The sequence below is a fragment of the Gastrolobium bilobum genome, unplaced genomic scaffold (genome assembly GCF_033153095.1).
Source record: "Gastrolobium bilobum isolate Gb01-03AN ecotype WA unplaced genomic scaffold, APGP_CSIRO_Gbil_v1 utg14484, whole genome shotgun sequence".
NCBI lineage: Eukaryota > Viridiplantae > Streptophyta > Magnoliopsida > Fabales > Fabaceae > Gastrolobium > Gastrolobium bilobum.
Genome location: NW_026898077.1, coordinates 45,789 through 70,503, shown reverse-complemented (window position 1 = coordinate 70,503; position 24,715 = coordinate 45,789). Strand labels below are relative to the sequence as shown.

At 32.0% G+C, this 24,715-nt stretch overlaps 1 protein-coding gene and 1 pseudogene across 3 annotated transcripts; both read left to right on the top strand.

Annotated features, from left to right (window-relative positions):
• Positions 1-437: 437 nt before the first annotated feature.
• On the top strand, positions 438-2,848 carry LOC133312712 (nascent polypeptide-associated complex subunit alpha-like protein 1). Of its 3 annotated transcripts, none has more exons than XM_061513960.1 (4): positions 438-591; positions 1,295-1,382; positions 1,956-2,077; positions 2,178-2,848. In XM_061513960.1, exons 1-4 carry the CDS (start codon positions 532-534, stop codon positions 2,508-2,510), a joined length of 603 nt encoding a protein of 200 aa, XP_061369944.1. In that variant the 5' UTR covers positions 438-531; the 3' UTR covers positions 2,511-2,848. The 3 variants fall into 3 exon arrangements, with proteins under 3 accessions (XP_061369944.1, XP_061369943.1, XP_061369941.1); XM_061513959.1 differs by having other exon boundaries at positions 1,953-2,077; positions 2,178-2,818; XM_061513957.1 differs by having other exon boundaries at positions 1,947-2,077; positions 2,178-2,808.
• An 8,828-nt stretch (positions 2,849-11,676) lies between these two features.
• On the top strand, positions 11,677-21,285 carry LOC133312693 (uncharacterized; annotated as a pseudogene).
• The last annotated feature ends 3,430 nt before the right edge of the window (positions 21,286-24,715 follow it).

Sequence of the window (24,715 nt, the reverse complement as noted above, 5' to 3'; positions counted from 1 at the left end):
GACATAAGATACGAATACAAAAATACAGTGAGTTATAAAAAACTATAAATATAATAATATAAGAATACAAATTTTAATCTATATTTAATATAGAAACAAAACATCAAACATAAGTATAGATAACCACCTATTTGAATCTATATTTATGTCTTTTTATTGATTATCTTCTATTATCTCTTGCAGTATTTTGCTTATTTTTTATAAACTTTTGTTGATGAAGATGAAATTTACAAACCATTTTTTAACATAATTTTTTTTTTAATCACATGACAGTTTTCCATAAAATTGATTATCCACACGTAATTGACCTGTCTTACAAAATGAACAAAGGTTTTTAATTTGATGTGCCGCGGTAAGAATTGTAAAAGGGTTCCTTAAGAACCGCATTGAAAAAAAGGGACAGGACTGCAGCAACGGGTTAAAATCGGGTCGACCCGAATTATGGGTATAAAACGTAGTTCTAGGGTTTAAGGTTGTTGCTTGTGTTGGATCTACTGCAGAATCCATTTCCGACAACACCGATAAATCGCTATGACTGCTGAGACTCAAGAAGAGCTTCTTGCAGCACTCCTCGAACAGCAAAAGATCCATGTAATTTACACCCACACATGTTCTGTTCTTAACTGTAATTTTTGTGTTACAGTGTTCTTTGTGGATTATAATTGGATTTAAAAAATGCTTTGGTTCATATTGGTTTTGTGCAATATTTTCCTTCTTTTTAATTCATCAATTAACCTGTTTTATGGTTCTGTGTCTTGTGGGTTGTAAAGGGGTTTGTTAAAGGTTTGCGTTTAGTGTTTGATCTGAGAAGATTGAGGTTTCAGAATGCTTTGATTTTCTAAATGCTGTTTGCCTGCTGTTTTTTGATGTGATTATTTTTTTTTTGGAATTGAGTGGCTGAGTCATTATTGTTAATTAGAGTTTGGATTAGTAATTTGAGACATGGAAGAGAGTCGAAATTAGAAGGTTTCAGTTAAAAAGGAGAGTGTAATTTTCAAATCAATAAAAGGATAACACAACCTTTAGAAAAGATGGAACACTTATATTTGTAAAGGAATTTAATCTCTGTCCATGAAGGACAGTTTAAATTAACATGGCAAATTGTGTCTATAAATATTATTCTTTTATTTTTCTTCATAACCTTAGTTGATTATTACAGTTCAATATTTTGCCATGATTACTATTTCTAGTTAAAATATAGCAGCTGCCGAAGAACTTCTTTGTTCCATATTTAGTGGCCTATTATTTGCTCTGTTTTCTAGTATTTTGAACTTTTGAGTAACATCTTTTGTAGCATGATGAGCCTGTAGTTGAGGATGATGACGATGATGAGGAGGAAGAGGATGACGATGATGATGATGAGGATGATGACAATGCTGAAGGTAAGTTGCAAATAAGATTGACTGAAGTAGCACTTATGACTTGCCCACTTTTATTCTTGCATCTGGACAATGTTCAGTACATTCCCCCAATAATTTGGTTGGAATTAGTATAAAGTAAAAATAATGTAAACGCCCAATCATATTAATTTGGCTTGCCTTTGTTCTACAAGTGACCTATTGTATTTTTTTTTTTAATTTAAGAAATTGGCTCTTGCAAATTTTGGTCAATATTTTTCAATTTTATTTTCTTTTATTTGGGGCGCTGTTTTACACGGTGTTAATCATCATGGTTCACAAAGTTGTTAATTGTTCTGTTTGATTAAAAATTTCTGTATTAGTAATTTGAATATTTTTGCTTCCCATAATAAGTTATACCTTCATGTGCTTTGATTTAGAAATCACTATTAGTTTAATATGTATCAGAATAAAAATGAAAATGCATGTAGATTGTGATGGTTCTCAGTTTTGTACAACTGAGTTAATACTTCTGTTTCTTTTTGCATGATTTGAACCTACAGTGATGGATACAATTCACAATCTCGAGGAATTTGTGTTATATTGCAGGTCTAGAAGGTGATGTATCTGGTAGGTCCAAGCAGACCAGAAGTGAAAAGAAGAGTCGCAAGGCAATGCTTAAACTTGGAATGAAACCTGTCACCGGTGTCAGTCGTGTGACGGTCAAGAAGAGCAAGAATGTTAGCCTTTGACATATCTATTTATTTTGACGAGTTTTTAATTGCCACATCTATTTTGTATTTTGGTCAAAACTGAATTTTTGGACTTTTGTTTGTTTAGATCCTGTTCGTTATCTCAAAACCAGATGTTTTCAAGAGCCCAACTTCTGACACATACATTATATTTGGGGAAGCTAAGATTGAAGACTTGAGCTCACAGCTACAAAATCAGGCTGCTGAGCAGTTCAAGGCTCCTAATTTGAGTAACGTGGGATTGAAGCCTGAATCCTCTAGTATTGCTCAAGATGATGAGGATGTGGATGAGACTGATGTAGATCCCAAGGATATTGAGTTGGTGATGACTCAAGCTGGTGTGACAAGATCAAGAGCAGTTAAAGCTCTCAAAGCTGCCAATGGCGACATTGTTGCTGCCATTATGGAGTTAACAAATTGATGGTCATATTTGGTAGAATTTTAGTATTTGGAATGTGGGGCTATATTTATTTGTTGATCAAATTTTTTTCTCTACATGGATTTGAAATATTGGTGTGCCAATGTTTCCCGTTGCTTCCTTCTATTTTCATGTGTAATTCTCTATATGGAAGGACTGTCAAATTCGCAAGAAGTGCATGTTTGATGCCAAGAATGAATGTCTTAAATTGCAGTTGTTTATTATCTATATTGGTTTGTAGAGTGTAAACTTATGGTCCTTCATTGTATGGCTTATAAACTATAGTGAATAGTGTTACTTTGCAACCTAAACTGGTGCATGTAAGAAATGGTTAATGGTACCATGTTTTCACGACATGGTCACAGAACTTGTATTTCATACATGTCTATTGTTGACATTTTTTCTTAATATGAACTTTAAGTATTTTAAAAGTACTGATGAAACTAGGGATTGAGTTTTTTATAATCTCAGACCTGACTATTTTTCATTGTTTTGAGTTACCACTATCATTAACTTTTCTAAACTTCACCGAGCATTTTAGCATGTTTAAAAATATTTTTAAAGTTTAAAAACATATTTGAACTTCTTGTCGTAAAACCCCAATGTATTGTTGGATAGGAGAAAACCCTAAAAATATAAAAAATATAGTAATTTGGCTTCTTAATGCAAGTAAAGCTTTTAAAAATAGTTTCTCTTCAGATTTATCAAATATTTGGATAATCTTATCATTCCTAATTTTTAAGTTGAGAACAATTTAAGATCTTTCACTTGCTTGCACTAATGGTCACTCTTGGCACTTGAACTATCTTAGACAAGATTGCTAACATGAAAAACATAGTACAATTCTATAACTCAATCTCAAAATTTATAACTCTAGTCAGTACAGCATGCATATAAGAGTCTCAACCACATCCAATCTAAATATGTTCTATAAAAGATGCCATAAAAAATTCCTTGTCCGATATGTATGATTTCTAATAATATAACATTAATGTGCATAATTCATATAATTAATCAAATAAAATCGTATATAATATTAGTTCATAGTAATTGATATAAAAAATTATTAAATACATTCTATAAGGATGTGACAAATATTTCATTGCATGAATAAACTAAAATATAGTAAAGTAGAGTGTTGATATGGACCCATACTAAGTGAGATGAAAGGTCCAATCCAATAAATAGCCCAAGAAACCCAATAATAAAGACTTAAGGACACAGTTGGAATAATAGCAGCACAGAGTTTTTAGGCCTCCTCAACTGCCGATGATCAAAAGACAAGTACTAGAAGCCACATAAACTCACCAATGTGATTGAATGCCGCCATATTAAGGAGGCATAAGCATGTCATGATGTTGCTATATAAAAAAGGCACAAAGTCGTTGTATGACCATCTTCACCATTATTACTTAAGCTCATTAATCAAACACGGACTTGAACGTGAATGTGTCTTGCAAGTACCTTCACCATCTGTCCCAACCAAGCAGAGATCTCTAATACTAGCGCAACCATCTCGCGGAGTCATCCTTTGCCATTGTTCCCAATTCCAGTTGTAATATCACTATAAGCACCACTTGGACCAGGCTCAACTCGGTATACACAGGGCCAACATTTCTTGAACTGATCAAGTGCGTAACAATTTTTTTTTTTGGTAATCTGGTATAACATATTTTATTAACATGTGTATAACATACTCATTATCCTTTTATAATATATTTAGTCATTAATGAAACTTATTAAACCATTTGGAAAAAAAACTCTACTGAATATATTTGTTAATTATTAATTTTTATTAAATAACTAAAATAATTTGGGTTAAAATGCATTTTACCCCCTAATATTTTAATCACGTTGCATTTTTATCCTAATTCATGTAATTTAGCACAAAACATTGCACCCTAATTTAATATTAAGTATATTGCATTTTCCCCTTTTTATTGAAATTAAAATTATTTAATTATAATTAACTTAGATTATCAAAATTCAAAAGTACCAGCTCTTATCTTCTTTCTCACCTATCTTGAAAAGATAATTATATAAGGAACAGTTCATCATTTTTTATTGCATATAATATACCATATTTCCATTTATTTTTAAGATATTATATTATTTAAATTTAAAAAACTAATTCCTATTTTATTAGTTTTAAAGTCAAAGCACATTCATAAATATATTCAGGAAAAAAGTTACTATTAAACTAATTAATTTATATTTGAATGAATAGTTTTATTATGTAATTAATTATCTCCCACTTTCTTTTTAGCATAATTCCGAAATCCGAATTTATCTCATGTAGTAGCTTGATAGGACAAGGAAGTCACACACACACACACACTCGAAGCTAAAAATGATGTGACCCAATGAGTGAATCGAAGCAACTGCATATGGGCATTTAAGGACAAGTGAACTAAAAATAGAGTGACTTGGCCTGATTAATCCATTCCCCAACATTTTCTATACCAAACTTTTCAATCTCATTTTTTTGGTTGTGGGGATATTTGTATAACCTTTCCTGCATAGGTTTGGTGTTGGAATAGGTTAATTTAATTTATTTGTATGACCTTTAATTCTTTCAAATTTACAATACTATTTGTGTTACCGAAAAGCCTCTGCTAGGTTTTCTTCTTCTTCAAAAAAACATGAAATACATCCGTAACCGTTGTCTTGTCTTGCATGCAATTATTTTTGGTTTCTTTAGAGTTTGTTGTTTGTGCTCTGTAGGTGATGAATCCATGTGAGGCTTGGGGATTTCTGGCTTGGTTGAGTGCTGAAACAAAAAAAACCTTCAATCTCATGGGTTTCGGCACATAACTGAGCAAGAAATTAAAACCCCATATCTCACACGAGTTTATCACTTAAAAACAACAAACACTAATAATTGATATTATAGAATATCATTGCCAATGGTTGAAATAGAAGAATCATTCCTTTTACTTTCTTGAAACTCTGGTACTACTATTCAATTTATTGACCTGATTGGACTGCATAACCAAGTAATGGATTATGAGACATTTTTTTGTCAATATATTATCAATTTTTGAATTTCCGGACCAATTAAGTGAAGTAGAGTCATAGACAATTATTCAAACAAATTATGGTTGGCTCATTACCATCTTTTAAAAAATTCTCTTCAGAGTTGTCATCAAGAGGAATAATTGACCATGTTTTTGTGTTTTCTTAAATATTATTTTTTTATTTTATTTTTTCATATCCTTAGTTGATTGTTACAACTCAATATTTCCCCAATATTTCATATCCTACGTTTTAGTTAAAATGCTGCTGAAGAACTTTTGTACTCCAAATTTAATGGCCAATTCTTTGCTCTGTATTCTTGTGTTTTGAAATTTGGAATATCTTTTGCTGCATGATGAGTTGAGCATGGTGATTAGGAGGCCCATGATGGTGAGGACAATGCTAAAGGTAAGTTGGCAAATAAGAGTGACCGAAGCCGCGCTTGTGATTTGTCCACTTTCATTCTTGCATTTTGCACATGATTAACCCCAATAATTTGGTTGCAATTTTTATAAAGTGAAAATAATGTATATGGTGATAAATAACATTAATTTGGCTTCCTTTTGATCTACAAGGGGCCTATTCTATTTAATGGTGTAAATTGAAGAAAAACTGGAATTTCATCCTTAATATTCAAAATGAGTATTACCACTCTTTCTTTTTACACGAATTGTATCTACATTGATGGATACAATTCACAATCGCACGGAATTTGTGTTCTCTTGCAAATTGATATATCTATTTATTTTGACTATTTTTTTTTTTTTTTTTTTATCGGTCACATCTGTTTTGTATTGATTTTTGACCAAAATTTAGTTTTGGACTTTGATTTACTTTCTCTCTGTTTTTTCCACTGTATATATCCCTTCCTTCACTACAAGGTACAGCGATACATATTCTCATTTCTCACTCATTTCGTTTCTTTCTTTCTTTTAGTTTTTGGGGAAAAGAATTGTATAATTTCCTTCCTATCAATCTATCATGCATATATCATTTTTAATTAATAATGATAGAAGATAACAGAATCTGGCTATCTTTTGCAATTAGTATCCTTCTCTTAACTCCAAGATATACCATGAGTGCAACTTTTAACATTACTTTCTTTTCTTTGATGTTTAGTAATGCATCGTTTGCACGCTAAGTTCATTTTCTTCTTTTCGTGAGCCAAGTATTATAAGGATACGTACGATCACAAATTTGTCTCTTATTTTGCATTTAACATAAGTAAATCAAACAAAAAGAATAATAAACAAAAAATTATATAAGGATAATTATTGAACTTCATATGCATGCCTTTTGAGTCACTTTCCTAGATATTAACGCTATATATTAATAAATTAACTTTATTTGTAATTGTAAAGAACCTTGAGATACACCATCTCAAAAGTTAGCTCAAAGGGCGAGTGTGCCCAAGGCCTTATAAAGGTCACATTAGTTGCACATCTAACCAATGTGAGACTATATATCTCAACACGTCCCCTCACACGAGAGCACACTGGGCTTGAAGCGTGGATTATGCGCAGACCCAATTTTTGATTTACCTTATTGTGCTTTTTATTTTTAATTCCACTTTAAAGCGGGAGGCCTTTATAAGGCCTTGGGCACTCCCACCCTTTGAGCTAGCTTTTGGGGTGGTGTATCTCAAGGTTCTTTACATGGTATCAGAGCCTCACCGTTCCCCACTTTAAAGTGGATTTAAAATAAAAAGCAAAAAAGGTAAACCAAAAATTGGGCCTGTGCAATTTTCACGCTTCTAGCCTAAAGGCCCTTGCGTGAGGGGGCGTGTTGAGATATATAGTCCCACATTGATTGTGTGGGCAACTAATGTGGCCTTTACAAGGCCTTGGACACTCTCACCCTTTGAGCTAGCTTTTGGAGTGGTGTATGTCAAGGTTCTTTACAGTAATTTCAACCGCAAAGAAATCAATAGTACAAAACATACAAATACTAATGACGCAAAAGATTTTACAACTGGGAAAAATCAAAAGGAAAAGCTCTTAGAAATCCACTAAAAAAATCTGGAGTATTATAAAAATTATCTCCCTATAAAATCATTTTCTCTAACTCCCTTACTCTAGAAATGCTCTCACTTGAAGTTTCTCTCTATATTCTCTAACTCTTTCTCTAAAATATTTGTTATACTTTTCTTTGGTGTGTTTAGAACTTGCTCAAGCCTATTTTATATAGGCCAAAATATCTAGTGTGAAAGTTAATAACTATCATAGTAATAATATTTTTTTTTATGTGAAAAATAAATAAATTAATATCCAGCATGTGTGAAAACAAGTCAATATATAATATTATTACATATATGATACATCAATTAATATTTATTATATGTTGCTTTTACATGTACTGATTTTATACAAAAAGAAAATACATATTATAATATTATGCGTAGAAACTTGCGATTCTCAGAATTATTTTTGTTAAGTGTGTTGGGTTAGTATTAATAAGACTGACATTATCATCTATTGGACGAATTTAAAATTTCTGTCTTGTTTTCCCCCTTCAAATGTGCGAAGGACAAATCCTTTTCTTAGGCCTTAAGTTGCTTGTGGGTTGGTTGAGGTATTAGAATCAAAGGACCCTTACATTAGTTGTATATATATATATATATATATCATCAGAACTCAACTTAATATTCTTCACCTTGTTCATTGTTCTATGAAATACATACTTAATTTCCTGAAGCCAAGTTTCACGTAAAGCTGGTCTAAGTGTTCTTTGTCGTAAGCAGACCCAATTCGCTAAGGGGCTGGTTACTATTAGAACTTACTTTGGCTCTCCTGTTTTTTCTCTCAACTCGCATCTGCTCCTCTTCTTCACTCAAAAAGCTACTATATATATTTCTGCTTTCCCTCGAGACTACTCACTCAAGTAAGTTTTTTTCCCCTCCTATTTTTAGTTTTATTTTTTGCTTGGATTGTGTTTGTTAATTTTTTTTTTTTGCTTCGTCCTTGATATTTATTTTCCCTTTGCGTGTATTATGAAACAAATTTCCATTTTAAAAAAATGAATTTAGATACAATTTTATCAGCATAGCAATGATTTTCAGGGGGTGACAATTTCTGTCCTTAGTCCTTACATATAATATAGAATAATTTCGAATCAAGCATCTAATAAGTGGCTTGAATTTGACATAAATTAATCCGAGTTAAAATAAATATCAATATGTCAGACAACAATAATAGATAGGTTGGATCCATAAAGTAACAGCTGATCCTCAGTCAACGTATTTAATTAAATAAATAAGCATAAACAGGTTAATCCGTACTAGTAACCGGTTTATCCTCTCTCTCTCTCTCTCTCTCTCTCTCTCTTATTCTTTTTAGTATTTATATATAAAGTGATCATTGCCAAAGAAATTTTAAAAATAGTGAATGGAGAAATTCAAATTGATAATTTGTAACTCAGTCAAATTAAAAATATCCTTTCTCAATAATGTTATTTTCCCCCAAGTAACCTCTGCCTCCTATGTGTTTGTTTATTATTCATGCTGAGTAAACTACACAGCAGTAGATAGTGTTTTGTTTTGTTTTTTAATGCATATATATAGGATATTTATGTCAAGATAACTTGCATGTTTATGAGTTGGTCTTTCATTTGCTTCATGGAATATTATTGTGCAAAATATTGATACCTTTACAAAATTAATGAAATGAAATGAAATTCTATCTTCTTAGTAAAAAAAAAAGGGGGTAAGGCAAGTAAGCAAATGATTACTCTTAGAGAAAGCTTTAAATCTATTTTCAATAAAAAGTTTGTTAAGTCCAAACTCAAAGTATTTTGAAAATTATGATTAAAATAGTGACTAAAAGTAAGTTTTGTCCAAACTCAAGCATATGACTATTTTTCATAATGAACTATCATTATCAATAGCATTTCAGCCCACGTTTATTGAGAATTTTAGCATGTTTGAAAATATTTTCAAAGATCAAAAACATATTTGAGCTCTCTTATTGTAAAACCTCTATCTATGTAAAGGATAAAAGCCTATAAGAGAAAATTTGACAAATCTAGTCATTTAGCTTTATGCAATCCAAGTTTCCAAAAATATTTTCTCTTCAAATCTATCAAATGTTTGGACGATCTTATCATCCTCCTTTTATCGGTCGAGAATAATTAAGATCTTTGATTTTCTAGCTTTAATGCTCACTCTTGGCATTTGAACTTTCCTACGAGGTTCCTTAATTATTTGAAAAGCATAATTAGTCAAATTTTCTAAATCAACATCTCAAAGTTTACAAATAACTCTAGGTAGCACATACATATAAGAAAAAACTCTAGGTTTAATGCTCACATTAATCAATTACTATTAAATATGTTTTATGAAGGATGCAATAAAAAGCTCTGTGTCCAATACGTATTATTCCTAATAATATAACATTTGAATGTGCATCATACATATAATTATTCAAATAAAGTCATATCCAATATTAGTTTACTATAATATATATAAATAATTGTTAAATACACTCTATGAGGTATGCTACAAATATTTCATCGCATAACTCAAGTAAAATATAGCAAGTAGAGTGCATAACTGTACATGGTATAGTAACATGTATATAGCATATTCATTATCCTTTTATAGTATATTTATAACCATTAAAATTTATCAAACCATTTGGAAAAACAAATTTCTAAAAAAGGATATTTTGAATTATTAACAACTTTTGATTACATCATTAAAATAAGAGTAAATATCTTTTTTTGGTCCTCAGCAAATTTTACGATCCTTGATTTAGTCCCTAGCAAATAAAAAGGCTCATTTTGGTCCCTAAGAAATTCAAAATGGACCAATTTAGTTGAAATCGTGGTCCCTCACAATTTCAAAAAAGGTCCATATTAGTCCTCAAAAGGACTAAAATGGGTTCATTTTGTATTTCTTAGGGACCACGATGGGCCTTTTTATTTGCTAGGGACTAAAACGGGCATCGTAGAATTTGCTGAGGACCGAAAATGATATTTACTCTTAAAATAATTTGGTTGAAGTGTATTTTAAAACAACACCCCCCCCCCCCCCCCCCCCCCCCCCGCAAAGTTGTTTTAATTAAGTTGTTTTTTTCGTCCTAATTCATATAATTTAGCATATGATATTTCACCCTAATTTAATATTGCATGTATTGCATTCTTCCCCTTTTTTTTATTAAAACTAAATTTATTTATAATTAACATAGATTAACGTAAATAACCTCTCCAATCTTTTTTCTCACCTTTCTTTAAAAGATCGTTATATAGTGAACAGTTCATCATTTTTTATTACATAATATAACATATTTTCATTTATTTTATAAGATATGTATGATAAATAAAATTTAAAACTTGGAGCCAAAAAAAATATTTTCAAAACTGAAGAACGTGGCATTTTTTTGTGAGGCTAAGGCAATTATTTATTTTGTTATAAAAACAAACTGATAGATCAGTTTTAAATCAAAGCACATTCGTAAATATATTCGGGAAAAAAGTTAGTTTTAAACCAATTAATTTATATTTGAATAGGTTATTTTATTATGTAACTAATTATCTCCCACTTTATTTTTCTCATTTATTAAAAATTTAGGAAAAATCTCTTTTGAGATTCATCAAACTGGCTTAAGTTAATATTCATCCAACTTCTTTTTAATATTAATTAAGCTAGTTGAAAACCATGTTTGGTAAAAATTATATATTTTGAAACTTTTTTTTATACATATATATTTTGAAACTAATGTATGTAAATTTATAACATTTGTTTTAATTTCAAATAGTTTTGAATTTTATTTTGAATTTATTTATTTTTGTAATTGAAAGTTCAGAAGGAGGAAACCTCCGATTTCAAAAATTGGACCTATATCATAAGGCTTAACAAGAATTTTCAGAAAATATTTACCGATGACCTACTAAAGTCTACTAAGATAACATAATATATTTTATTTTCCAAACGTTTGCTTCTAAGGTAAAAATTCTACATTTGATTTGAATTAATTGCCAACAAGTATTAAGAGATGGTGATTATTAGTTCTGATATTACCTGTATATTATGTTGGCTAGAAAGATGCCTAGTACGTACTACTTTTATCTTCAATTACCTATACCTATTGTAATTCCTTGTTCTCTACCTTATTTGATTTTACTTGAACATGACGAGATAATTTAAAGACGAAGGAAGATGGAGTGTCTCACAAATCTGGCAACTGAAGCTGTCTCTAAACTTGGAGATTTGGTGGCTGAGTCTACCGTGAAGCAGTTCAAATATCTGATCCATCACAAAAAAATCACTGCCAATTTGAAGGAAGAACACAACAAGTTGAAGGCTATGAAACAAGGATTGCAAGGTTGGGCGGATGCAGAAAGAAGGAAGGGATATGAAATTGCACCTGACGTGCAAAAATGGCTCTCCGATGTGGAAGCTACTGAAAAAGAGTTAGAAAAATTCTATGAAAATGAAGTTAACAAGAGCAAGAAATGCTTTGGTGGGCGGTGTCCAGATTTGGCATTTAATTACTCATTGGGCAAGCGAGCCACTAAAAGCACTGAATGTATCACAACCTTACAAGGGGAAAGAAGTAAATTTCAACAGCACATATCCTTCCCCAAAGCTCCATCAAGAATTGGATCTACCTTCACAGATGACATCAAGAGCATGGAGTCCAGAAATAAAATTATATCAGAGTTCATAGAGAAACTGAAGGATGATAAGTTGAAAAGGATTAGCATTTGCGGGATGGGAGGAGTAGGAAAAACCACACTGGTGAAAGAATTGATCAAAATTGTAGAAAATAGTAAGCTATTTGATGTAGTTGTGATGGCAGTGGTATCCCAAAATCCAAATTACGAGAAGATCCAAAGTGAAATTGCTGCTGATTTGGGCTTGGAATTCAAAACGGAAAGTGATTCAAAAGCAAGTCAGTTACTTCAAAGGTTGAAGGGAGAAGATAAAGTACTAATAGTGCTTGATGATGTGTGGGAGGAGCTTAATTTTGAGGAGATTGGACTTCCTCCTCGAGATCATCAGAAAAAGACCAAAATATTGTTCACTTCAAGAAATGAAAAAGTGTGTCGAAATATGGGAAGCCAAGAGAATTTTCAAGTTTCTGTTTCGTCAGAGGAAGAAGCTTGGGAACTATTTCAGGACATGGCAGGTGATGTTGTAGATAAACCCGATATCTATCCAATAGCAAAACAGGTTGCAAATGAATGTGGTGGCTTGCCCCTTGCTATTGTGACGGTTGGAAGAGCACTGGAAAATGAGGATAAGCTTAAATGGGAGGTTGCACTTGAACAATTAAGAAACTCCCAATCTTCTTCCTTCTTATTAGATATGCAAAAATTTGTGTATTCACGTATAGAGCTAAGTGTTAGCTTCTTGGGTAGTGAAGAACACAAATTCCTCCTTATGCTCTGTAGCTTGTTCCCAGAAGACTTTGACATTCCTATTGAAAGTTTATTGCGTCATGGAATAGGCTGGGGATTGTTTGAATCAATTGATGCATTATGGAAAGCAAGAAATCGAGTGCATGCTATGGTGGGAAATCTAAAGAGATGCTTCTTGTTGTTGGACAGCTATGAGCCGGAGTGTGTTCGTATACATGATGTTGTTCGTGATGTTATCCTATCAGTTGCTTCCAGAGCAGAACATAGGATTATGGTAAAATATAGTCATCAATTGAAGTGGCTGAAAGAAGACACATTGAGTCATATTAATGCAATATCACTTATCATGGATGAGATGGAGGAGTTAGAAAATGGCTTGCAGTGTCCAACACTTCAACTTTTACAAGTACGATCGCAAAGCAAGAAACCATATCTGTGGCCTGAACATTTCTTCCAAGGTATGGGTATGCTCAAAGTTTTAGCTCTGCAAGACTTGTGCATTCCAAAAATACCATCTCTATTCCAAGCCTCGGTCAACCTCCACACATTGCAAGTAGAAGGTTGTGATGTTGGAGATATATCCGTAATTGGTAAGGAGCTTAAGAAACTTGAAATCCTAGGCTTTGCCTACTCAAATATTAAAGAACTTCCAACTGAAATTGGGCAACTATCATTTTTAAGATTATTAGATCTGACAAGATGTGATGATCTCAACTTTATTTCTACTAATGTCTTTGCAAGACTATCTCGGTTGGAAGAACTTTATTTCAGGGTAGCAAATTTTCCCTGGAGGCTAAATGAAGCAGTTTTCAAAGAGTTAAAAGGTCTTTCTCAACAGTTGAAGGTTCTTGACATTAATGTGAGGAAGCAGGTAGAAATTTTACCCAATGATTTGATTTTTAAAAACCTAGAAAAGTTTTGGGTTTATGTGGTCCCTTATATTAATCCTAAGCATCATGGGTATTTGGAGTCAAATAGATTAGAATTTCAATCTACAGATTACAATTCTATCAAGAGTAGGAGTTCAATAATCATGCCTTTGGTAAAGAAATGTGAAAATCTCATATTAAAGAAAGTGAAGAACTTGAAAAATATCATCTATGAAATAGATGATAGTGGACTCCAATCACTGAAAGATCTATTGCTTGATTCTTGCCCCAATCTTGAGTATATCGTAGATTGTAGTACACCTTACTCTGTCTTCCCGCTGATCAAATCATTGTCTCTGAATAATCTCAATAAGTTAAAAGAAATATTCAATGTGTCTGATCGCCGCCAAGTCAAGAAATCATTGCCTCAATTCTCATATTTAGAGAAATTGGTGTTAAATGGCCTTCCAAATTTGATTGGCTTCGGTGAGACCAGTGATTTGAATGAGCCACATCAGTCAATTCATTACGTAAGTTTCCTATTTTTGTTAGTTATTATTTTTATAGTCATTTATTTACCAATTCTTTTCAACTCAATCTTGAGCATTGCATCACTTACCATAAAATGTTATTTTTATCTCTCTTTTTCCACCACTTTATACAACTTAAATTACCTATTACATACATTTTGGATAATTAATAGCTTATCAATTAATTCACTGCCTATTTAATTTACTTATTTCTTTTTGAAATACATTGTACCTGATAATCTTATGTTGTTGTGATATGCTTGTTCTTTTTTAACATGTAATTGGTTTTATTTCCATTACCTTTAAATTTGTTTACTGAGTAATGTTCGAAGGGAAGGGGAGCAAGAACTTGCTAGGTGGTGGTTAAAAGTACTCACATTTTAAGAAATTATATAATTAAAACATATGGAGTGTTTGAAAGTAGTTATAACTATTAAAAAAAAGACTATTTACACTTTTATATTATATTTAATCAAATAATGATATTTTGAGAAAAAATAAATTCTATCTAATTGCAGGAATCTCTTTTATTATGAATAATCTATTAGCATATTATCGGGAAATGTATTTTTTTTTTCTGTTTTCAAATAAAACACGTATATTATATATATTGTTTAGCATTTGAACTTTTGTTCAATTTTTGAAAGTGTTATGTTTCAGTGAGTTAATAATTTAGTTGACATATGTTTATAATCATCAAATAGCTTATTTTGTTGCTTATGTATAGAGATTATACTGTATAACTCAATTCGTCGAAATTTTCGTCTTTAATTTTTACAGAAAATTTTCTATCGAAAATTGAGATTTTTCTAGTAGTTAAGCCAACTAAATTTTGTTGCACCTTTTCAGAGGTTTAGTAATGCCATTGAATTAGCTGATTCAACAATAGTTAAGGATGATGAAGTATTGAGCAGATCCCACTCACTAATAAATGCAAAGTTGTTTTCATCTAATTGGATGAAACAATTCCAAAAATTGGAAACAATTTTATTACAAAAATGCATTTCCTTGGAGATGGTGTTTGACTTGCAAGGATATTCAGAATCGAATATCCAGCTACAACATTTGTTGTTTCCTCAATTAAAAGAAATCGAGATATCAAACCTCAGTAGACTAACATATGTGTGGTGTAATGTTCCACGCTATGTTCAAGGCTTTCAAAAATTGAGTTCCATGACAATCTCAAATTGTGACTCTTTAAGACATATATTTACTATTGCAATTGTTAGAGCAATGATGAATCTTGAGAAATTGGAAGTAAGCTCTTGCAAGTTGATGGAAAGTTTAGTTGGGTGGGGCATAGAGAAGGAAAAGGACAATGATAAAGATAAAGCACAAGTGACAACTATGTTTCCTCAATTGAAAGAAATCAACATATCAAACCTCGCTAGTCTAACATATATGTGGGGTAATGTTCAACACTATGTCGAAGGCTTTCAAAAATTGAGTTCCATAATAATCTCAAATTGTGACTCTTTAAGACATATATTTACTATTGCAATTGTTAGAGCAATGGTGAATCTTGAGAAATTGGAAGTAAGCTCTTGCAAGTTGATGGAAAGTTTAGTTGGGTGGGGCATAGAGAAGGAAAAGGACAATGATAAAGATAAAGCACAAGTGATGACAACTATGTTTCCTCAATTGAAAGAAATCAAGATATCAAACCTCGATAGTCTAACATATATGTGGGGTAATGTTCAACACTATGTCGAAGGCTTTCAAAAATTGAGTTCCATGACAATCTCAAATTCTGACTCTTTAAGACATATATTTACTATTGCAATTGTTAGAGCAATGGTGAATCTTGAGAAATTGGAAGTAAGCTCTTGCAAGTTGATGGAAAGTTTAGTTGGGTGGGGCATAGAGAAGGAAAAGGACAATGATAAAGATAAAGCACAAGTGACAACTATGTTTCCTCAATTGAAAGAAATCAAGATATCAAACCTCGCTAGTCTAACATATATGTGGGGTAATGTTCAACACTATGTCGAAGGCTTTCAAAAATTGAGTTCCATAATAATCTCAAATTGTGACTCTTTAAGACATATATTTACTATTGCAATTGTTAGAGCAATGGTGAATCTTGAGAAATTGGAAGTAAGCTCTTGCAAGTTGATGGAAAGTTTAGTTGGGTGGGGCATAGAGAAGGGAAAGGACAATGATAAAGATAAAGCACAAGTGATGACAACTATGTTTCCTCAATTGAAAGAAATCAAGATATCAAACCTCGATAGTCTAACATATATGTGGGGTAATGTTCAACACTATGTCGAAGGCTTTCAAAAATTGAGTTCCATGACAATCTCAAATTCTGACTCTTTAAGACATATATTTACTATTGCAATTGTTAGAGCAATGGTGAATCTTGAGAAATTGGAAGTAAGCTCTTGCAAGTTGATGGAAAGTTTAGTTGGGTGGGGCATAGAGAAGGAAAAGGACAATGATAAAGATAAAGCACAAGTGACAACTATGTTTCCTCAATTGAAAGAAATCAAGATATCAAACCTCGCTAGTCTAACATATATGTGGGGTAATGTTCAACACTATGTCGAAGGCTTTCAAAATTTGAGCTCCATAATAATCTCAAATTGTGACTCTTTAAGACATATATTTACTATTGCAATTGTTAGAGCAATGGTGAATCTTGAGAAATTGGAAGTAAGCTCTTGCAAGTTGATGGAAAATTTAGTGTGGTGGGGGATAGAGAAAGAAATGGACAAATATAAAGATAAAACACAAGTGACAACTATTGTGTTCAGTAAATTATATTCTATATCACTTTCAACACTTCCGAAGTTTGTCAGCACTTCTTCGGATTTGCTTGAGTTAGAATTTCCATCCTTGAGAGAATTCAAGATTGATGATTGTCCTATGTTGGAGATATCTATATTACCAAATCATATGCTTGCAAAGGGAGATAATCTCAACTTCACATGTTATGCAAACATAAAAGATGGTGGTTTTTCCAATTTCAAAGAAAACAACTCAAGGTGTTTTAATTTGCCTATTGGTTTAATTCCATTGGTGCCCAAAATTATTCGCAAAGGAAGCACAAATAAGACCAGTAGCAAGGTATGAAATCTCTTCGCATATATTTTCTAGTAGTGTATATGCATGCTTCTGTAATATTTCCCTTTCATCTTAATCTTTCAAAACAAAGGTATAATGGTGAGAAATATGCAAATGTAATTTAAAAGATATGAAGCATAAGTAAATGTATCACTCTAGTACTTTGATAGATTTCTAATTTACATTATGCTTTTTCCCCCCTTCCTATAACCAGTTTTATAGTCAAGTGTGGTAGCTAACCAAGAATAGAATGATAAAAATAAATATTATACTTAAAAGAAATACAAAAAAAAGAAAAGGAGAAAGATAGTTTTTGTGTTTTTTTTGGAACCAGTACAAACTTTTGCCTTTCTTTCTTTGTTTGTGTCCAATCCTCTCTCAAAGTATATACAGAAAGAAATCCCAAAAATAGAAATAAAACACCTTACAAGAAAAAAAAAAGTTGAATAAAGATTCAAATTGAGTTTTGAAAAATGATGTTTTGAAATGGATTAAGATTGATTTGGGTATAAAAATTATTATATTGGGGAATATGAAGTTAGAAATTTAAGGTGAAGAAAGAATAAAACATTCAAAGTTCGAGATAAGTTTGTATTTGCGAAGTAAAATAAAAAAACTAATTAAAGTTAAAATTGAAACTTATTAAAATAGAATTAATTAGTCAATGACACATCTGTATAAAAAAGTAAAATTCTGGAGGAAAACAATTTCTAAAAGAATTGCATTGGTTGTAGTTATTTGAAATGTGTTTTATATAATAATAATAATAGATTCTTTATTATTTTTAATGATTTTGAGAAGTCTCTTATTAAATAACATTACCCGTGAGTTTGCAGGAAGTATCATTAGCACAAGATCATGTACCTTCCAATTCGGAAATGAAGAGCACGATAGACAAAGCTCATATGCCCATTCTAGAAGACCTTTATGTAAGGAAATGTGATTTGTTGGATATTTTTGCTAGAGGAAAAAGACAATTTGACAAACCTGAGAAGCATCACAATTAAAGAGTGTGATAAGTTAAAGACCATTGTGGCTAAAAGAGAAGGACGAACAGTCATGATACCCTCTTTTGCTCAACTCGAGTTTCTTCACCTAGAAGCGTTGCCAAATCTTGAGAAGTTTTGCTTTTCTGAATCCTGTAATTCCTCAGACAAACAAGAGGACATGGTGGGTAATGAAGTTATTTTCCGCTAGTATTTGGTATTATATTTTTTATCAAACATGTAGATGAAAAATTGATTGTTAATAAGTAGACAATTAGTAATAATTCACTTAAACCGAAATGCATACTTTTACAACACTATACGCCTAATTTATTTTATTTTATTTTTAAATGAAAAATATTTTCTATTCACACAGATTTAATATATCAAACACAGTAACTGAGGAAACTCAAACAATAATATTTTATTGCTTTACTTACTGAACAAGGAATATAGCAAGAAAAAGGTGAATTATGAAATAGCAGAGTTTGAAAATGATTTTCTTAATTTTGCAGGGTGCATGCGAGGGAGATCACAGAAGGATGCAACGTGACCCAATTATGGATGGGTCCTTGTTCCCAAACTTAACATCTTTGTTCATAAAAACCTGTGACAAAATCAACAGCTTGTTCTCTCACTCATCCTTGGCAAGTCTTGAGCAGTTAGAAGTATGGCATTGCAAGAACATGAAAGAAATAGTATGTCAAGAAGAAATAGGAACAAGTGAAAATAAGATTGTTACTTTCCCAAGATTGATTTATCTATGTCTTGGAGGTTTACCTAACCTCAAGGCCTTCTGCAAAGGTTCCTATAATTTTTGCTTCCCATCATTGCAAAAAGTGGAAATTAAAGATTGCCCCAATATGGAAGTGTTTTCACGAGGATCTTCTGACACCCTTATGCTTGAAGATGTCACCATAGAGATCAAAAGACACAGCAGCAATCATATACAGAGGAAAGACCTGAATGCCACTATACAAGGATTTAAAGCATTTGTATGCATCTTCTTATAAATTACTCATAAACTATAACTTTGATGATCAGTTACACTTAAAATAATCTTAATAGTTTATTAGGTTGCCATTAATTAGTAATTTTAGGAATAAAATTAAGGCAATACTTTTGGAAGATGCATTAATGAATGTTTTGCAGGTGGCTTTACGAGGATCCGAGATGCTGGAGTGGAGCAAGGTCAATGACGATGGCATATTTGGATACTTCATCAAAAACTCAAAAATGAGTATGACAAGATATCATAAACTTTTGAAGCTTGTTCCATTCAAGGAGGCACATATGCTTCAACTTCAACATGTGAAAAAACTCAGAATAGCAGAATGTAATTCATTAGTTGAGGTGTTTGAATCGGGAGAAAGAGTGGGTACAAGAAAAGGGGATGCCATTGCAAATTATGAGTTGGAAAAGATGAAACTGAGAAATTTACCAAAACTGAGGCACATATGGAAACCCAATATCACAGGGCTTGTAAGCTTCCTGAAGCTAACGTCAATTACTATTGAAAAGTGCAACAGTTTGAAGAGCTTGCTCTCCCATTCCATGGCCAAAAGCCTTATGCAGCTTCAAGATCTAAATGTTTATCATTGCAAGATGATGGAAGAGATAGTTACAAAGGAAAAGGAGAATAACGAAGGAGGGAGTAAAATCAAGATATTATTTCCTCAATTGAAGACTTTGGATCTTAGTCATCTGCCAAATCTGGAATGTGTTTGTTCAGTAGATTATGACTATGATATCATATTGTACGATTTTGGAGAGGACAAGGATGTGAATAATAAAGTTCAGATTTTACTGCCACAATTAGAGGAATTCAGTCTTTATGAAGTGCCGAAGATAAAGTGTTTTAGTTCAGGAGCATACGACTATGACATCATGATGGGTTGCAATGGAGAAATAATTGAAGAGTCTCCAAACATCACAAATGTAACTCTAAGCACACCCAACCTTCTTGAAGTAAGAAGAAGATTATGGCAGTCAATGTGCACACTGGGAGACCTTAACTTGACAATACATTGTATACAAAATTCAGTGAAATACAAGGTATGTATGTATGTATGTATATATGTATGTATGTATGTACATATATGCATGAGTATATATATGGATTTCCTCAATTAATTAATTAATATGAATTTAAAGTAGACGTACGTTGGTGATTGTGCAGGTGGAGTTGTAAAAATTAGATACATTTAAAGGTATTGAGCAAGATGAAGGGCTTCTGGGCTACATCACAAGAGAAACAATCCTTGTTAGTAAAAGCTGTGAGAAGCTATTGAATTGCATCCCATCTAACATGAGTCACTTATTCTCTCATTTGTTGAAACTCACTGTGCGAGAATGTGGCAGCTTAGAAGAGATATTCGAATCAACAAATGATTACGAATACGAAGGGGATAATATAATTCAATATGATTTGTTGTTAGTAGAGTTGGATCGTCTGCCGACACTGAAGCACATTTGGAAAAATCATGTTCGAGTTTTAGGCTTTCAGGATTTGAATAATCTAATTATCAAACAATGCAATGGTATGAAATATGTGTTTCCGGATGTTTCCATGGTCGAAGGAAGCCTTCAAAGTCTGTCATGGCTTGAAATGAGAGAATGCAACAAGATGGAGGAGATCATCCAGAGTAATTCTAATTCTAATTCTAATTCTAATTCTGTAGAGCCAAAAGAGGCTAAGATCGTATTCCCATCTTTGCAGTATATCATACTTAAGAAGCTACCCAACCTTACTTGTTTCTCTCCAAGCTCTTGCTCTTGCTATTTTGAGTTGCCTGATTGTTACGAGATAATCATTGAAGAATGCCCAAATATGAAGACATTTTCTTATGGTGGACCCCTCTATACCCCAAATCTTGAGTCATTATTTCTGGAACACACGAAATTTTTCAGAGACGAAGAGGTGAATGAGGTCATACGACATCGTGAATGATCATAAGGGCGAGTGTTGGTGTGAGGTATGATTTAAGAAAGAATCATGATTCATTTTGAATTTCAGCATTTCACATTTCATGTTCACGTTTCTCTCTCACTGCTACCTTTGTTATGTCTCCTTCCCCATTCATTTTTTTTTCTCTTCCCACTGTTTCCATCTGCTTTTGCGAATTCTCTGTCCTACTTGTTGGGTGAAAGTGGAATGAGCCTATCTTCGTATAGGAAGAGGTTATAAATGCATGAATTTCTTCACTTTTTTCTCTTTTTTATTTTTTTTCTAATGCTCATTTAATATTTTGATTTATGAGCTTGTTCCTCATCATGTTGGTTGAATATGAAACTGGGTGTGCTTCAATTGGTGGGTCCGTTTGGAATTACAATAGAGCAACAAAATAGAATGCTATAGAATTTATCTCTATCTCTAAGTAATGAATGCTATGGAATATATTACAATTGAAACTTGTTGAGTTCCAATTGGTGTTTCGGCATTAGTAAGCTGAACACTTCTTTAATATATTCAAATACCATGCAACCTTATGAATTTACAGATGGAGTAAGACATTTTGTTGGTCTTTCATATTTTAGGTTGTTTTACTTTATAGGGAATTGAAAAGAAAGATGTCATTGAAGAAATTGAAAGAAGGTGCAACAAAGAAAAAATGTGTTTCCTGAAAAGCAGCAAACCAAGAAGGTAATTGACATTGATTTGGCTCAATTTTATGAAAAAGGTAATGATAAATTTGATGCTTATTGTTATTGCATATTGCGCAGTCACATTGATGTTTTTCCATCCTAAAATGTGCATGCATCAGTATATGTTAGTCAATCAATTAAGTTTCTGACAAAATCCCCAACCTACCAAAAGTATGTATTATTCAAATAAATGAAATTCACTCTTCCTGGTTTCTGTTTGAATTTGGGTTAGCAGGGAAACTATTTGTTATCTAAGATGTTATTTGAGGTAGTGATAGAATTTTATGGAGTAAATTTGTATTCCAAAACGATTTTTTTCCTTTGTGTTTTTAAATTGGAGATGTCAGAAAGATAGATCATTGCTCCAAGTGCTGGAAAGTTCCTAGCTCATTGTTTCGATGCATCAAAGCTAAATTTTCCTGAGAGTACAAAAATATAATTTTAAGAAATGTTGAAAGGCAGGATAAAATGGAGACAGGAGTTCAAGCCAACGAAGATTCAACAAAATCTCTCTCTTTCTCTAAGCTTTTATTCTGTTCTCCCAGTTACATGATAGAATCCCTGGGCATGATTGTGAGATTTCAAATAGTGATGAACTATTCACTCTTAATTAGATAAGTGAAACTAAAAGATAATTGTCCATTTTTTCATTTTACTTTTTGTGCAATTAGGCTGATGTAACTCAAGAAGCAGTGATGTGAAGGCTATATAGAGATCATATCTTGCACAAGCAAAGGAGGATTGATCTTGTCATGAAACCTGGTGTTGAGGTAGTCTAAATAGCTTGATAAGAATTCACATCAATTTCATTTTCATTATGTTTTAGCTAGAGCCTTCTCTTTTTTGGATGTCATTGTCAACATAATTGAACTTAATTTCATTGTTTTAACTAAGATATAGTTTATCAAATTTAGAATACAAACTCAGCAAATTGTGCAGATCTAATACTCGGTTTACTGCTTGCAAAATGTTGTATGGAATATAAATTCCATTCAGGAACAAATGGTTTGGTTTATTGATTTTCAAGAGCACAGCATACCATCCATATCACTAAATGTCACTCGGAGTAATGGCCAAATCCTAAGGATCACTACCCTGAGAGGTTAGGCCTTGCAATCTTTTATAATTCACTAAAAAAATTTCATAGGATTTTTAATTTTAATTTTTTTATCTTTTTATTATCACAAAATTATTTGAAATAACTTTGAGAATTCTAATGATCACAGGGTGACAGTAATTAAAATCTCTATTTCTTGATCTTTGCATAACCAAAAGCCTTCCGAATTTCTATGAACTGTCTATATGCAACAAGATGAAGGAGATTATCCAAAATAATTTTGTACAAGAACAACAACCAATAAAAGCTAGGATCATATTCACATCTTTGTGGGAAATCAAATTTAAGAAACAAACCAGCCTTAACTGTTTCTGTCCAAGCTCTTGCTATGTTGTGCTGCCATGGTGTTACCAGATAATCGTTAAAGAATCCCTAGAGAAGGAGACTTTTTGTTACAAATTTGGTCTTCATATGTGGAAAAGTCACCATTTCATAGAGGCAAAGATGTTAATAAGGTCACACAACAACAAAAATGCCGCTCTTTCTCTTCTGAAAGGTAGGGTTGTCATGAAAGAAACAAATTAAATAGGTGGTCATCCTTAGCATTTTTATTCCTAGCTTTGCACAACAATTATATAGACCAAATTAATTAAAAACTGGGTCATTTTATTGATTTTTGATGCTTATATACCAAATGTCCTGTCTTACACAAGCATACATCTTAACTTTGCACCCTGCGCCCATGATCAAGTTAATCTTAGAACCTTAATGCAAGTTGTCCAAACCATTACTGTTGATAAGCTTAGGTTTTATATCCAGAAGTGTTTTGGACTAAAAATATTAACTACGCATTAAGTATTGTTGTTGTTTGTTTCCTGCAGTTTGGCATTTCAAATCCTGAAGCCATGTCTAAGATGATTGCAGAAAATGCAAATGTTGAACCCTACTATTTGCACTGAACTTCAGGTAAAGAAATTTCTTACTTTATTTTGTTTGTCACCTGCAATTTACTTGGAACATATCATTTTTTCCCCATGCTTACATCCCAAATATCTACAGTACTTTGAATTTCACCCTATAAAAAAAAGGGAAAAAGAAGTCAAACAAGAAATTTATATACTTCTTATGCTTTCAAATTAATTAACTAATTTTGTCTAGCCAGGCCACAGTTTACGCAATTTTTCAGTATTATTGCAATACGTACCCTTTCACTAAAATCAGAAATATATATGAATTCATATGGCATTAAAAATAAAGAAATAAGTAGAATAAAAACCGAAGAGATGAATCATATGTTTCTAATTTTAGTAGGCCTGACAATGTCTCTGTATTTTAGTAGTACTGAAAATTTATTCTAACTAGAGGTTTAAAAATTAATTTGGATTTAAATAAGAGAAAAATGTGTGTCATTGTAAAGGATATAAAGTTGTGTCATTTTAAGAGAGAGAGATAGATAAAGGAGGAGAGAGTTGACAAAAATAAAATAAAGGTATGGGTCCCACCTCTTTCTGAGAGTGAAATGACATAAATTGTGTCATTTAAAAAGATAAACATTTTTCCCTTTAAATAATGAATGATTTTTATTTTTCTATATAGAATTTGAGTTATCGCAACATCAAAACATGAGTCATTGTGGGGTTTATTTGAAGAAGTTGCATTTATTCTTCAGCATCATATA

Coding starts and splice junctions, on each gene's coding strand:
- LOC133312712 (XM_061513957.1), top strand. CDS start 532: ATGACTGCTGAGACTCAAGAAGAGCTTCTTGCAGCACTCCTCGAACAG. Junction 1,383..1,946: donor GGATGATGACAATGCTGAAG/GTAAGTTGCAAA, acceptor GTTATATTGCAG/GTCTAGAAGGTGATGTATCT. Junction 2,078..2,177: donor CGGTCAAGAAGAGCAAGAAT/GTTAGCCTTTGA, acceptor TTGTTTGTTTAG/ATCCTGTTCGTTATCTCAAA.